General features: G+C 56.3%; 1 protein-coding gene across 1 annotated transcript in view; it reads left to right on the forward strand.

Annotated features, from left to right (window-relative positions):
* Positions 1 to 12,575, forward strand: part of SLC2A9 (solute carrier family 2 member 9) — a 46,574-nt gene extending 33,999 nt beyond the window's left edge. Inside the window, exons 9-12 of the mRNA XM_028159639.2 lie at positions 6,893 to 6,994; positions 7,699 to 7,774; positions 9,708 to 9,835; positions 12,321 to 12,575. Of these exons, the coding sequence (XP_028015440.2) occupies positions 6,893 to 6,994; positions 7,699 to 7,774; positions 9,708 to 9,835; positions 12,321 to 12,575 (561 nt within the window). The remainder of the gene's footprint in view (positions 1 to 6,892; positions 6,995 to 7,698; positions 7,775 to 9,707; positions 9,836 to 12,320) is intronic.
* The last annotated feature ends 2,512 nt before the right edge of the window (positions 12,576 to 15,087 follow it).

Raw genomic sequence — 15,087 nt, forward strand, 5'->3', positions numbered from 1 at the left:
AAAAAATCGCTCCCTCCTTGGAGCTCTTACCTCGTCACAGATGACAGCCGCTACCTCCCTCTGAGGAGGGGCGTATCTCCCTGGGAGTCCCCGCCAGAGGCCCCGGGAGACTCAGGTCTGTGGTCATGACCTTAAAAACGTTTCAGACCATGCACTGTCATCTTCCCAGCCCAGGTATGTAGGTGTTTGCAAGGCAGAGAGAAGGAGAAAGACATTCCCTTCGGTTCGTGCAACACAGAGGGGCTTCCACGATGGGCCACGGTCTAAAATCCGAGAAAGCGCTCGCCACTCTTTCTCAGCCTCTGGCTGCAGAACAGACATGTGGGGCGGGGCAGAGGGGCCTGGAGAGTCCCCATGTGGGGCGGGGCAGAGGGGCCTGGAGAGTCCCCATGTGGGGCGGGGCAGAGGGGCCTGGGGAGTCCCCATGTGGGGGGGGGGGGCAGTGGGGACCTGGAGGGTCCCACAGAAACTGCCCGGGTCTGCACTCGCTCTGCACGGGATCCAGATCCGAATGCTGGCTCAGCATCTTCTTGGCCGCGTGATTCTGGATAAGGCGCTCACTCCCTGGGGGACAGCTTCCCCTTTGACAAGCCATTCCCGTCTCCTCTGCCTTGTAGGGGTGCCCTCTCGGCTCCCGATCCACCCTGGGGTTTCTTTCCAAAGGAGAGAGAAGAGGGTTAGAGTGACCTGTTCTCTGACCTTGATGGGGCAGCTGATTTCTCCCACTCTTGCTCTCTGATTTGTGCGGCAAGGCTGAGGCGGGTGCAAACCAGCAGAGACTCATTTTCAACAGAACACTTACTTCTGCTCCTTGATCTTAACGGGGCGTTTTAACAAGCGGCTTTAGAAAGCAAATTCCATAAAAGTGTTGAGACTGGTGTCTGTCTCCCTCTCCTCCCATCCACAGTCTTTTTATTGGAGGGAAAATGCTTCAATATTTCACAAGAGTTTTATGAAATTCTTGTCTCGAGTTACAGACCAGACCCCCCTCCCCCAAGCTGTTATTGTTAATTTTTAAATTGATCAGCAGAAAAGCAGTCGGGAAAGAAAATGATGGGGTTTGTTTGGGGGGTTTTCGGGTCTTTTGTTGTAACAAGAAATCAACATGCGTCATTAGGATAGATTCGTAAAATTCGGGGGAAAATAGAAAGAAACAAAGAAGAAACCACCTACGATCCTGATACCCAAGGCAGTTGGGCACCCCCACCCACCCCCATCTATCCAGAGATGCATGTCTCATTCCCTCCCCACAGCGGCCCTACTGTGTTCCCACCTCAATCCTGCGCTTGTTCCACAGGCTGATGTCAGAACGATTCCCCGCTTCATTACTGCTTGTTAGTACATGTTATGGAAGTGTGACGTGCACACAGGAAGGGAGGCAAACCATCGCCCCTGAACTGGCACTCGTGTGAAGGCGCCATCATTCGTCACAACGTGGCAATCGGCAGTTTCCTTAACCGTTGTCTGCGGGGCGTGGGGGGCAGTCCCCGCTCAGAGCCACACTGCCTGGCTTCTGACCCAGCTCCGACCCTTTTGAGCTGCGTGACCCCGCACAAGTCATTCCCCAGCTCTGTGGCTCGATTTCCCCACTTCTATAATGAGGACATGGCCCCTGCCTCCGGGGAGGTGGGGGGGGGGGGGGGCGGTGAGTGAGGATTAAGTGTAAGTAATGCAATGCAAGCGATGCAAGCCAGGCAGGTGATGGGCTCTCAGTGAGCGGTGGCGATGCCTGCTCTAAGCAGGTACGTTCCCCCGCTTGCCTTTCTGATGAGGCTGCGATGAGCACCCTGGCGGAGAGCAGGATTTCACAGGGATTCTCACCGTCTGGATAGCTGAGGAAACCTAGTCTCAAAGAAGTGACTTACCCAGGGTCACGCAGCCCCAGTAGGTCAGAACCTGAGGGAGCGAGGGGGCTAACATCTGGGGCCCCTGCTGCTCCCCAGACCCCGGTGCTCTCCCTGGGGTCTCACGAAGGCTCACACCAGTCCTGAAAGTCCAGTTTTCACCCCCATTCAAAAGAGGAGCAAGCACAGGACGGGGGCGGGCGGTGATGCTTCCGTCTCCCCAACTCCTCCTTCCGCTCCCCACGCTCTGGCTGGCAGATCGTCATCTTCAAAAGCTGGCGGCATTTGACGAAGTGTTTCTTAGAAGTATGAGCCCCCGGAGGAGGTGACTGGCTTCACATTCCTGAAATCGGCACCGGGCCCTGCAGCCTGCCTGCTGCTGCCTTGCAGTTTGGACCATGTGTGTTCTGAGGTTTGGGCGCCTCCATGTGGCCCAGACCTGGGAGGGACGGCATCATTGCCCTGGCGGAATACGTATCTATTCATGCATTCATCCGCCCACAGGCAGCTGTGGTGCACCCACACCCTGCTCATGCCAGGGCGTCACCAGGGACCTTGTCACGATCTAGAGAGAGACAGGCCCAGAACAGACACGCACCACGTGCCACACTGGGATGAACTCTCCTGTGAGGGATCCCAGGAGGGCTGCCTGGAGGAGGGGCCCGGGAGGGAGAGCTGAGGGCGCAGGAGTGGCCTGGCGAAGGGAAGTGAGTGCATTGTGCAGCCTGTCCCCTGGCCCCGTGTGCATGTCCGCAGTCGTCTGCCCTCTCCCCACTGTATCTTCTAAAAGAGCTGCAGATGCAGAGCCGTCCATTGGAAATGGTCCTTAAAATGGTAGCATTTGCCCTAACCCCTGGACAACCATGAGATCAAGTTCAGCGTGAGTCTGGGAACCTGAGGTGGGAGAGTGTGCTGGGGAGGAAGCGCGTGGGCATTAGGGCCTGGCAGCTCTGAATTCAAATCGGACTCATCCTCCTTCCAGCTGAGGGGCCTCGGGAACACTGCCCGACGTCTCGGGGTGTATTTGCTCATTTTTTAAATGGGTGTAACCGTGCCCATGTGTGGTGGGCAGGCTCCCAACCCCCCAAATGTCCAAACTCCTGGAAGCTGTGCCTCTCACCGGATGTGGAAGGAGAGGCTTTGCAGCTGTGACTAAGCTAAGCCTCCGGGTGGGGAGGTTTCCTGGACCCCCGGGGGCCCAATGAATCGCAGGCTCCTTCGAAGAGGAGGAGAGTGAGGGTCAGGAAAAGCATGAAGACAAGAGCAGAGGCTGCCTCGATGCGATTGCTGGCTTTGAAGATGGACGGAGGGGCGGGAGCCCAGGCAGGCAGGAGGCCTGGAGAAGCTGCGGGAAGCAAGAAACGGACCCGCCCCTGGAGCTCCTGGAAGGAGCCCAGCCCCCCGACAGCCCCGAGCTCTGCCCCTGCGGCCTGTGCTGACTTCTGGCCTCCAGGACCGAAGGAGAAGAACTGCTTCCTTAGGCCACTCTGCCGCCCCCTGTTCCAGCGGCCGCAGGACCGACTCCACCGCCGGGCAGAATTGCCATGGAAACGCGCTCCAGGCGCCCGAAGGCCCGGTGCACCTGGCAGTCAGTAGTCAGTGGGTCCCTGGCCCCTTGCAGCGCTCTATGGCCTTGTTTCCAAACTTAGAGCTGCGACTTCACCCCGCCCGTGAGGTCACTGCCCCTCAGACAGGACTTCCCCGTTTTCTGCTCTTTCTTCTCCCTGAGACGTGCACAGCCCATGACCATGGCTTTGTTCTGAGGTTTGGGCGCCTCCATGTGGCCCGGACCCGGGAGGGATGACTTCATTGCCCTGGTGGTATACGCATTTACAGACATAGACCACAACTTGTGAGGCAGGTGAGAAAGACATTTTTTTAAATATATTTTATTGATTTTTTACAGAGAGGAAGGGAGAGGGATAGAGAGTTAGAAACATCGATGAGAGAGAAACATTCATCAGCTGCCTCCTGCACACCCCCTACTGGGGATGTGCCCGCAACCAAGGTACATGCCCTTGACCGGACTCGAACCTGGGACCCTTCAGTCTGCAGGCTGACGCTCTATCCACTGAGCCAAACCGGTCAGGGCGACATGTTTGACTTGCCGTTGATGTTGGCTCCTGGCCCTGCTATCGGCGTGGGCAGCCCGGAAGGACTGTCACTCTGCAGAAACAGCTGGGTTCCAGATCGATTGTCTTGGTGCAGCGTCAGTTCTCCGACGAGGGAACTTCCACAGGTGTCCCCTGGCCCCAGGAGCCCGAGCACCCCAGCCACCTGGGGTGGCGGCCCGCGAGGATGAGGCTCGAGACTCGATCCCTGGGAGCTGAGACCCCGATCTTCCTCCGGCCAGGGAAACAGAATTCCCATGCGTCACTCTCACCGTTCACGCATCGCAGCACGTGCGTGTCGCTGTCAGGAATGGACTACGCCGTAGAGTTGAAGCAAAGAAAGAAAAACGTCCTGTCCGTTTCCATTGTCCACAGACCCCTCTGCTTCCCAACCAATCCCGCGGTTTCAGCGTCAAAGCCTTTAGAGTTCACTGCGGCACCTCGAGCTCCCGGCCCCAACGCGTGTTACAGGAGAGAGGGGAAGAGACGGCCAAGCAGAAGGTGGGGTGGCTGGGCTGTGTCCCCGCCCTGCCCTGGCTGGCTCCGGTGAAGGCAGCCGGCTGTGTCCCCTTCGTGCCGGCTGCTCCCACCACCCATCCCTCTGCCCACCAGGCTCTCGGCTCCATGTACCAATGGCCAGGCACCGACTCCCCATCATGTGTCCACACAGTGTCTCTTTCTCAACTTCACTCAAGAGCTTTTTCTTATTTTGCTTTTTAATCCTCATCCGAGGATATTTTTCCATTGATTGTTAGAGAGAGTGGAAGAGAGAGGGAAAGACAGAGAAAAGCATTGATGTGAGAGAGACACATCGATTGGTTGCCTCCTGCAGGCGCCCTGACCAGGGCCCAGGCCGGGGAGGAACCTGCAACCGAGGTACGTGCCCTTGACCAGGATTGAACGAGGGGCCCTTTCGTCCGCAGGCCGACACTCTATCCACTGAGCAAACCGGCTAGGACAGTGGTCGGCAAACTCATTAGTCCACAGAGCCAAATATCAACAGGACAACGATTGAAATTTCTTTTGAGAGCCAAATTTTTTAAACTTAACTTCTTCTAACGCCACTTCTTCAAAATAGACTCACCCAGGCCGTGGTATTTTGTGGAAGAGCCACACTCAAGGGGCCAACGAGCCGCATGTGGCTCGCGAGCCGCAGTTTGCCGACCACGGGGTAGGGCAAGAGCTTTCTTTAACAGCTGGCTTTCCCCACGTGCCCCAAATTAAGAGCGGTGCAACTTGGTGATCATGAGCCTCTTAAGAGGTTCCCTTTCCTCTCGAAGGGGCAGCAGGTGGGGGTGTTTCCCTGGGGGCTGCAGACGCCCCAGGGAAGACGGTTCCCAGGAGTGAGGACGGGAGGGCCTGGGCTCCGGCAGCCTGGCCTTCCGGGCCAGTTGGCCCCGATCCCCGTCTGGGTTTACACTTGGGACAAAATGTCTCCAGGCCGTTTTCGTTTATTATTTTTAGGGTTCATGAACCACCCTGGAGTGATAGTCCTTTAAATGTAACTTTTCCACTTCTCATACCTTTGGCCCAAAAAGATACACGGTTCTCACACATATTCTCCTTTGACACAGAAACTGCCAAGCAAAGTTTACGTTTCAACGAATTATTTTTAAGTTTCCGTTTACAGAGAGCTGTCCCGAGGAGACAGTTATTTCCGAGGCCCTGTCCTCTGTTCACAGACTTTAAAACTCTGTTCACTTGAAAATAGCCATAGCCTTCCCCGGCCTCAGCTTCTCCCCAGACAGAAGTCCCTGGAAGCAACGATGAAGGCCGGCCTGCGTATTTAGAGCGGCATCGCCAGTCGGTGACGGGGACGGGAAGTGGGCATTTCCGCCTTTGCTGTCTTTGCTAGGACAGAGCTGACCAGCAGTCACCGAGCCGTTCCCCTTCTTCCTCCCAGGTTTCCATAGCTCAGGCTTTGGCAATAACCCACTTTTGCCGGGAGAGTCCCTCAGGCTGGTGTGTTGAGGCTCCTCAGGGACCCCCCCATCCCCACCGTGTCAAGGTCAAGGTCAGCCGTTTGGCATACTGGGCGCTGGCTCCCGCCTGGGCCGTGCCATCTCGCTCCAGTGTTCGGCGTGTGTTCACGGATGTATGCACGTGTGGGCACGTGTGTGTCGCACAATAGATTGAAAGAAAGGGGGACAGCCGTTGTCACACTGTACCTCCGCCATCCTGGTCTTTGCGCGTTCCTCCAGGCCAGGCGCCGGCCCAGGGCAAACCCTCAGTACCTAAGTGCTTAATCACGTGAGCCTCGTCGGAAGCCGCTTGGAGAAAGGTGTGCCCGCTAACCCAGCCTGTCTCTGAAACTCGGCTACAGTCACCTTCTTCGGGGTCATTGGCGTTTGAGTCGCTCAGTGAACAGCCTGCCTTGGCCCAACTGAAAGGCAGGCACCGGGGCTGCGAGTGGGGGTCAGTGCCACCCCACGGCCCCAGGACGCTGGGCTGGGGCACGGCTTCCGGGCTGCAGTCGCTGGTGTCACCCAGAGTGTGGAAAAAGGCAGCCCCATGCCCGCCCCGGGGTCCTCGCCTCTGAAATCGGCACCGCGGGGCAGAGAGGAACAGAGAGCGTGACTCCATGCAGCCTGCTCTCCGGTGGGGGGGAGGGGAGGGCTGCCGCAGCCACATCCTTTCGGCCCCTCGTCCAGGCTCCCCAGCAGATAAGCCCACGGCCCTCACGAGGGAGATGGGAGGAAAGGTGAACGGGTGGACACACGGGACTTTTTTCCTTCTTCCTTCTCATCAAGGTCATTGCCCCGCACCCCACCTCCCCACCCCCCCCCCCCTGGGTGTGGCTGTGGAGAGAGTCACCTGCCTGTCTCAGGTCAAAGCTGTCCTTGAGCCACGACCCCCCCCCCCCCCGTGCCCGTTCCCAGCCCTGCACCCCCTTCCTGTGTTGCTTGTAGTAACCATGCCTCTTTGACCCTGACCTAGGGCTTGGTCATCGAGCGCCTGGGGCGGAGACCCCTGCTCATCGGCGGCTTCGGGCTGATGACCCTCTTCTTCGGGATCCTCACGGTCACGCTGACGCTGCAGGTGAGAGCACGTGCCTGTCCCGCCCTCGGGAGCTCGGCGTGGGGCTGGCTTTCGGCTTCGGTGCCCGGGGCCTGGGCTTGGGAAGGTGGCACCGCCTGCAGACATGGCTCCCCCAGGGGCATCTCAGCCAGGAAGCTGCTGGGGGGGGTTTGAGGGGTGGGTCCTGGGCCTGGGAGACCAGAGACCTGAAGAGCTGTGTGACGTTGGGTGAGTTGCATCCCCTCTCTGAGCTCTGTTTACCCCTCCGTGGAGTGGAAGAGGTTGCACTTGATGTTTCCTAAACCGCCCGGCTCTGCCATACAAAGCATTTGCACAATTGTCCCATCATTGGCTGGTGGTACGAGCAGGGGCTCTGGGGCCCGCCCGCCTGGGTGTGAATCCCCGCTGTCCCACCTCCTCGCACAAAACTTTCAGCAGCTCAACCTCTCTGCTCCTCGTGTCTGTAAAATAGGCGCTGGAATGGCTTGGGGGTTATCATTATCCCCATTTTCTGGACGCTAAAACGGGGTTCATAGATGTAAAGTGACCTTCACCGGGTCAAAGACGTCCTTGAACCATGACCCTGTGCCGGTCCCCAGCCCCACAACCCCCTTCCCTTGCTAGTAAGGTCTGAGGTCACACAGATGGCTGAGGAGGGGCTGGGGTGGGAACCCAGGTCCTCGACGCACCTGCCTCCTCACCTGCCCGCTGCTGCCCCCTCGCAGGACCGGGCCCCCTGGATCCCTTACCTGAGCATCGTCTGCATCCTGGCCATCATTGCGTCCTTCTGCAGCGGCCCAGGTAGGGCGCCCCCTTCTGCACCAGCTGGCCCAGGGCTCGCCGCACCACCATGGAAGTCAGGGGCTCAGGGAGGGGGCAAGGCCTGATTGGGGATGGAGGAGGGAGAGAGAGTCCCCAGCCATTCAGGTTCAGTGACGGCCTTCATTTCCATCCCACAGATGGTGGGCAATGTGCTACCCAAGACACGTTAGTGATAACATACAACAACAACTCACGGCTGTGAGGGCGTGAGGCAGACACACGGGTTTGGGATGAATTCATGATACTCGAGGTGCGGTCTGTGGCCACCCACCGACACGTCTCAATTCCGTGTGGAAGATACAATGATGATGACGACAATGGCCATGGCTAAGCTGTATTGATCACTGACCACGTTGCTATACTTAGCTCAGGCAGGGCTCGTGGCAGCTCAAGAGAAGGTGGGGATGGAGGGAACTTGCCCGGAGCCGACAGGATGGCGATGCGGGACTCCCAGCCCCTAGCCACCACCTTGCAGTGCCTGCAAGAGGGGAGTCTGGTGTGTGCACCCAGGACTCCTGTCCAGCCCCAGCTCTGGCATTGCCCTCGTGGGAAAGTCCTCGCCTCTCCTTGAGCCTCAGTTTCCCCATCTGTAAAATGGCCAGCGTGGATGAGACTGAGAGCCCTGCCCTGCCGTGGCTCTGCGTCCGTGTCCCCGGGAGACTGAGAAGGGGTTCAGGGGGTGTGGCCCCTGCCTTGCTCTCTGGGAGGCGCCCCTGGTGTCTGTGGGCAGACTCTGGGGAGACTGCCCCACACTGGGGGCCAAGCCCGCAACCCAGGCATGTGCCCTGACCAGGAATTGAACCCTGACCTCCTGGTTCATAGGTCGATGCTCAACCACTGAGCCACACGGCCGGGCCTAGTTGCCTCTTCTTCTAAGGATCCCAGTCAGACTGGATCAGGGCCATCGTATGACCTCCTTTTACCTTAATCACCCCTTTGAAGATCCCATCTCCACATACAGTTACACTTGGGGTGCTGAGGGTGGGACTTGAACATGTGGATTTGGTGGGGGAGAGGGGGGCGCACAATTCAGCCCATCACGGTGCTTACAAGTAAAGGCCCTGGATGGACCGAGAAGCCTCGGCCCTCACACCGCGGAGGACCGGGACGGGACCCCGTAGCCTGGCCCTCTTTCCTTCGGGAGGATTTTCCCGTTTCGTTCATTTCCGTGTTTCTCGCACCTGTAAGTGAGCTCCTACTCTGTGCCCAGCTGTGACCCAGATGTTGGGAGAAGCTGCTAGAACAGCCCCCACGGAGCTTACACTCCCAGACAGGGAGCCAGGCACGGCCAGAAATATATAAATATAAAGCCAGGGCAAGGGAAGTCCCACGGGGAGGAGGGGACCAACGCAGGGGATGAAGAGGGACAGGATGAACAGTAGGGGGCGCATTTTAACCGAGGCTGCAGGGAAAGGCCTCCCAGCACCTGTGCTGCCTGAGCAAACATCTACCAAAGTCAAGGCCTGCGTCCTGGCTCCGCCCCTCGGAGCTGGGTAACCTTGGGTAAGTGGAGGCACTTCTCTGGGCTGCAGTTTCCCGCCCCCCACCCCCCACCCCGCCCCAGGTGCATGGTAGCCAATAGCCCAGAGATGAAATGCTAAGCATTCCCAACACAACGTATTCCGTAAATGGCAGTTGCTGCTTCATCAAATTGGCACACGCAGTCCTCCACCGCCGGGGAGTGTGGGGGGCAGGGTGTGTGGGGGGGGGGGGGACCTCTTGTTCAGAGGAGCCAGGTCAGAGATGGTGTTCGTGCCTTTCGGAGCTCTGGGCTGCAACCCACTCTGAGGCCGCTGCCCAGAGGCTGAGGGCTCTCCCGCCGCCTGCCCTGCCACAGGAGATGGAGGCTGGCGGCATGGCCTCCTCCTCGGGGTGACTAATTCCCCACCCCCCACCCGGGCTCTCCCTGCAGGCGGCATCCCCTTTGTCCTGACCGGCGAGTTCTTCCAGCAGTCCCAGCGGCCGGCGGCCTTCATCGTGGCGGGCACGGTCAACTGGCTCTCCAACTTCGTCGTGGGCCTCGTCTTCCCCTTCATCCAGGTATGGCTGGCTGGGGCCTCTCGCCCACGGGGTACCCTCTGACTCGGCAGCCCTCCGAGTGAGGGGCGAGTCACAGAGCAGAGGCCGGTCTAGCCACTGGAGGGAGAAGTGTGCCTTGTCCCAAACCTTTCCCCCTTCTCCCTCCTCACCTTCCAGGCGCTCCCCTACATGCTAAGGGCTGCTTCAGAGGGAGTGAGCCTCCTGTCGTGGAGGGCATGCAAGGCAAGCTGGGTAGAACCTCAAACCTGCATCCTGCTCATCGCTTTTGCTGTGTCTGTCACTGTGTGATTCCCACACAATCACGCACCGAGTAGCAGCGTGTTGCGAGGGGGGTCGCCATCATTCCCACGGGCTCACTTTCAGCAGGGCACTGGGCTGGAGCTCCAGGAGCCACGCAAGAAACATGGACGGGGGTGGGGGGTCTGGAAGAGGCAGGGAGGAATTCCAGCCAGAGCCCCTCTGCGGGAACCGCCCGGGTCAGTGTAGCGCATCCGTGAAAGCTGCTGGGCTCTGAGAAACAGGGGCTGTGACCAGGAGGAACCGAGGATGGGGCAGGTCTCAGTGTAGGACAGGGAACCCCCATAAAATGCGTGGGTCCCCTTCCCGCTTCTCCCAGGTGGTCACCAAGCCTTCCCGGGGAATCCTCAGCTAACGGGTCTCGGGGCCCCTAGAAGAGAGGCACATCGGGGGGGGGGCACAGCCCCGACAGCTGGAACCCTGAGGGTCTTTTACTGGACAAACATTTGCTGAGCAACTACACGCGCCAGGCTCTGCGGGCACAGGAGCTGCCGAGGTGCCTGGTGCAGCTGGTCTAGTGCAGCCAGCGGGCCGTTCTCTTCCGAGCGTTCGCCGCCATAAGCAGGGTGCGTGAGCTAGAGCAGTGGTCGGCAAACTCCTTAGTCAACAGGGCCAAATATCAACAGTACAACGATGGAAATTTCTTTTGAGAGCCAAATTTTTTAAACTTAAACTATGTAGGTAGGTACATTGTTATTAACGTAATTAGGGTACTCCTAAGCTGGCCTTTGCTAAAAACTCAAGGAGCCAAAGAGCCGCATGTGGCTCGCGAGCCACAGTTTGCCGACCACTGAGCTAGGGGGACTGCATCCCACATTTCTCTCTTCTTTGTCCAAGGCTGCATCAGAGTCACAGTCAGTCAGTTATATCTTTGCATGTTAGAAAAAGTGATGTAATCTGGGCCTAGTAATCTTCCCTATTTTTCTTGTGAATGGAGGAATTTCACTGCCTTTTGACATCACACTTTTCTCACGTGTATATTGGAGGGAAGGAAGAATGTGGTTAATGGTAAATATGAACTTAAGATAATGTTAGATAGCCCAGCCAGTGTGGTTCAGTGGTTGAGCACTGACCTATGAACAGGAGGTCAAGTTCGATTCCAATTTTTAAAAAAATATATTTTATTGATTTTTTTCACAGAGAGGAAGAGTGAGAGATAGAGAGTTAGAAACATCAATAAGAGAGAAACATCGATCAGCTGCCTCCTGCACATCCCTTAACTGGGGATGTGCCCGCAACCAAGGTACATGCCCTTGACCGGAATTGAACCTGGGACCCTTCAGTCCACAGGCCGCGCTCTATCCACTGAGCCAAACCGGTTAGGGCCGATCCCAATTTTTAAAACATACTTTTTGAAAAGGATAACCATAGATAGTAATTGGCTTACACAATGATTAAGTTTTATATGCCCATTTTTCTTTTTCTTTTTTTATTGGTTTCAGCAAGAAAAGGTGAGGGACAGAGAGATAGAAACATCAGTGATGAGAGAGAATCACTAATCGGCTGCCTCCTGCACGCCTCACACTGGGGATCGAGCCCACAACCCGGGCATGTGCTCTGACCAGAAATCAAAATGAGACCTCCTGTTCACAAGTCAATGCTCAACCACTGAGCCACACCGGTCGGGCTATATGCCCACTTTTCTCCAAAAAAAAAAAAAAAAGTAATAAATAAAGACTGCCACTTCCTCATCTTTCCTGGGGTTTGAAGCTGATTTACTCGTGCCTCACGGGAGACGTCTCCTGTACACGATTATAAGGCACATTTGCGTGCGGAGCTGCACCTGGGAGTGTTGGCTGATGAATGGGGTCCATAAAGAACAGTCTGGCCCTCGCTGGTTTGGCTCAGTGAATAAAGCATCAGCCTGCGGACTGAACGGTCCAGGATTCGACTCTGGTCCAGGGCACATGCCCGCATTGCAGGTTTGATGCCCAGTGTGGGGCATGCAGGAGGCAGCCGATCAACGGTTCTCTGTCATCATTGATGTTTCTCTCTCTCTCTCTCTCTCTATATATATATATATATATATATATATATATATATATATTTTTTTTTTTAATTTATTTATTTATTTATTTTTAATTTTTTTTTAATTTTTTTTTTTTAACAAAGAACAGTCTGCTCAGAGGTGGTTTCGTGGCCAGTGTGGTGTTTGTCTAGCTGACGCTTTGTCTCCACCTTTCCACAGAAAAGCCTGGGCACCTACTGCTTCCTGGTCTTTGCCGCCATCTGCTCCGCGGGTGCTCTCTACTTATACTTTGTCCTCCCTGAGACCAAAAACCGAACCCACGCCGAAATCAGCCAGGCATTTGCCAAAATGAACAAGGCCTACCCACCAGCAGAGAAGACAGACTCGGCCGTCACGGACGACAAGGCCACGGACAGGCCGGAACCAGAGGCCTCCTCCACGCTGGACAATTACGTCAAAAGTGGGATTGTCTAAACCACGGGGGTGGGCGGGGCGGGGCGGGGGGCGGGACCTTTTTTCTGCCAAGGGCCACTTGGATATTTGTGACATCGTCCTCAGGCCACACAAAATCACCCACTTAGACATCAGCCTGTTCTGTTTGGCCACGCATTTCATTAAGGCACCCCTGATGCCTTGGCAGGGCCGGAGCACATGGCTCCCAGGGTTTTACAGAGCCTGCGGGCCGGGCGTTCCCGCCCCTGGTCCGCACGGATGGTCTCACCATTTCAGAAAACCGAAGATCCCTCTGCGCGCTGAACATTATGAAGGATTTAAAAGTGAAACTTTGCTCATTTAATACGGCAACCCTTTGGGTTTCGTGCACGGCTGTGTCCCCCAAACTCTCCCGGAAGCTGGAAGCAGCCAGCCTACGTCTTAGCAGACCCCGCGTTCTCCTACACGGATCCCCGGCCTGCCTTCCTCACGTCTGAGCCCAGGGCTCCGAGTGGAAATCGGGGAGGGAGGAACGCAGTGCGTGGGGCACAGGCCTTGAGTCCCTGCTCTGCCTTCCGCAGCCGTGAGCCGCGCCCGTCGGATCCTGAATCCCCAGTGAACCTAGACGTGCGTCCTGGGCGCAGATGTTCAGAACGCAGGTGAAGGACGCCTCAGACCGCCTGGCAAATGCCTGGTCCCCATCTCTGGCTCTGCCCTGTGGATCTCCGGCTCTGGGGAGCCTGGTGCCACCCCCCACCCTGCTCTGCCTGCCTTGGCTCTGTCCCATGGGGCTCAAGGCCTCCAGCCCTGAAACACCGTCACCTCCGAGGGCCAGACGTGTCGCAGAGACCAGAGAGAGGACCCAGCAGCGAAGACCCAGGAAGGCCGATGCAAGAAGTAACGTTCAGTAGGTGGGGCAGGCCCTGCAGATGGCACGCTTTTCCGTCGGAACCATCAACGATGCTAAGACTGGTTCTGAGGCTGCCCACGGGCGTGGAGGGGAAGGACGCGGCGATGGCCTAGTGCTGGCTGCCCCGCGTGTGCTTCGTGGTTGCCGATCCTGGAAGAGATTCCGCTGGAAGACAGCGTGTGAGTCAGGGTTCTCCAGAGGCACAGAAGTATACACACAGGCGCACCTCGGGGTCTGCAGGCTCGGCTCCAGGTCACCACAGGAAAGCAGGTCTCACAATAAACGAGTCACACACATGTGGTTTCCTGGTGCACATAAGAGTTATTTGTACGCTCTGTGGTAGTCTATCTTGTGTGCAGTTGCATTATGTCTGAAATATGTACATACTTTAATTAAAAGCTATTTATTGCCAAAAAAAAAAAAAAAAAAAAACAACGCTTACCGTCTTCTGAACCCTTCAGCAAGTCGCAGTCTTTCCGTTGGTGGTGGTGGTTATTACAGATGCGAGTCAGTCTTTTTGCTGGTGGAGGGTCTTGCCTCGGGGTTGATGGCTGTGATGGATGGGGTGGTGGTGGCTGAAGGTTGGGGAGGCAAGAAGGTTGGGAGGCAATTTCTTAAGACAGCAAAGACGCTTGCCACACCCATCGACTGTTCCTTTCACGCACGATTTCTCTGTCGCGTGTGATGCTGGGTGGTAACGTTTTATTCACAGCAGAACTTCTTTCAAAATGGGAGCCAGTCCTCCCCAACCCTGCCACTGTTTATCAACAAAGTGTGTTAAACGTTATCAATCGTTAGCTGTCATTTCATTGATCGCCACGGCGTCTTCACCAGGAAACATGGTGCCGATAGACGTGCTGACGTGAGGTGGCCGCAAACCTTCTGTTTGCAAAAACCCCCAATCTTTCTGAAGCACAATCACACCAGGTAGCCGGTGTCGGACTCAAACACTGCCCCGCCCAGGCTAGCGAGGGCTCATCTTGGCTGCCTCTCCACACGAGGTCTCAAAAAGCTTCTCTCTTCCTCTCTTCCTCAGAATCCCAAGAATGCTGACTTTAAAAAAACAACACACACACATATATTTTTATTGATTTTAGATAGAGGAAGGGAGAGGGAGAGAGAGATAGAAACATCAATGATGAGAGAGAATCATGGATCGGCTGCCTCCTGCACGCCCCCCTACTGGGGATCGAGCCGGCAACCCCAGGCATGTGCCCTTGACTGGAATCGAACCCAGGACCTTTCAGCCTGCAGGTCAACACTCTATCCACTGAGCCAAACCAGCTAGGGCGAATGCTGACTTTTTGTTGCCACACATATACACCTTTTAGCTTCTTTTTTTTTTTTTTAATATTGATTTCAGAGAGGAAGGAAGAGGGAGAGAGAGAGATAGAAACATCAACGGTGAGAGAGAATCATTGATCGCTGCCTCCTGCTCACCCCACACTGGGGATGGAGTCCACAGCCCTGGCATGTGCCCTTGACAGGGGATCAAACCATGACCTCCTGGTTCATAGGTCAACATTCAACCACTGAGTCACACCGGCCGGGCTTTAGCCTCTTTCTGGTACATACTAGGCACCAGAAAAATTGCCTTCATTGGAGGGAGGAGCCGATGAAAACATGCGGGTGCAGTGACAGGCA

This window comes from Eptesicus fuscus, chromosome 2 (genome assembly GCF_027574615.1).
Source record: "Eptesicus fuscus isolate TK198812 chromosome 2, DD_ASM_mEF_20220401, whole genome shotgun sequence".
Classification (NCBI taxonomy): domain Eukaryota; kingdom Metazoa; phylum Chordata; class Mammalia; order Chiroptera; family Vespertilionidae; genus Eptesicus; species Eptesicus fuscus.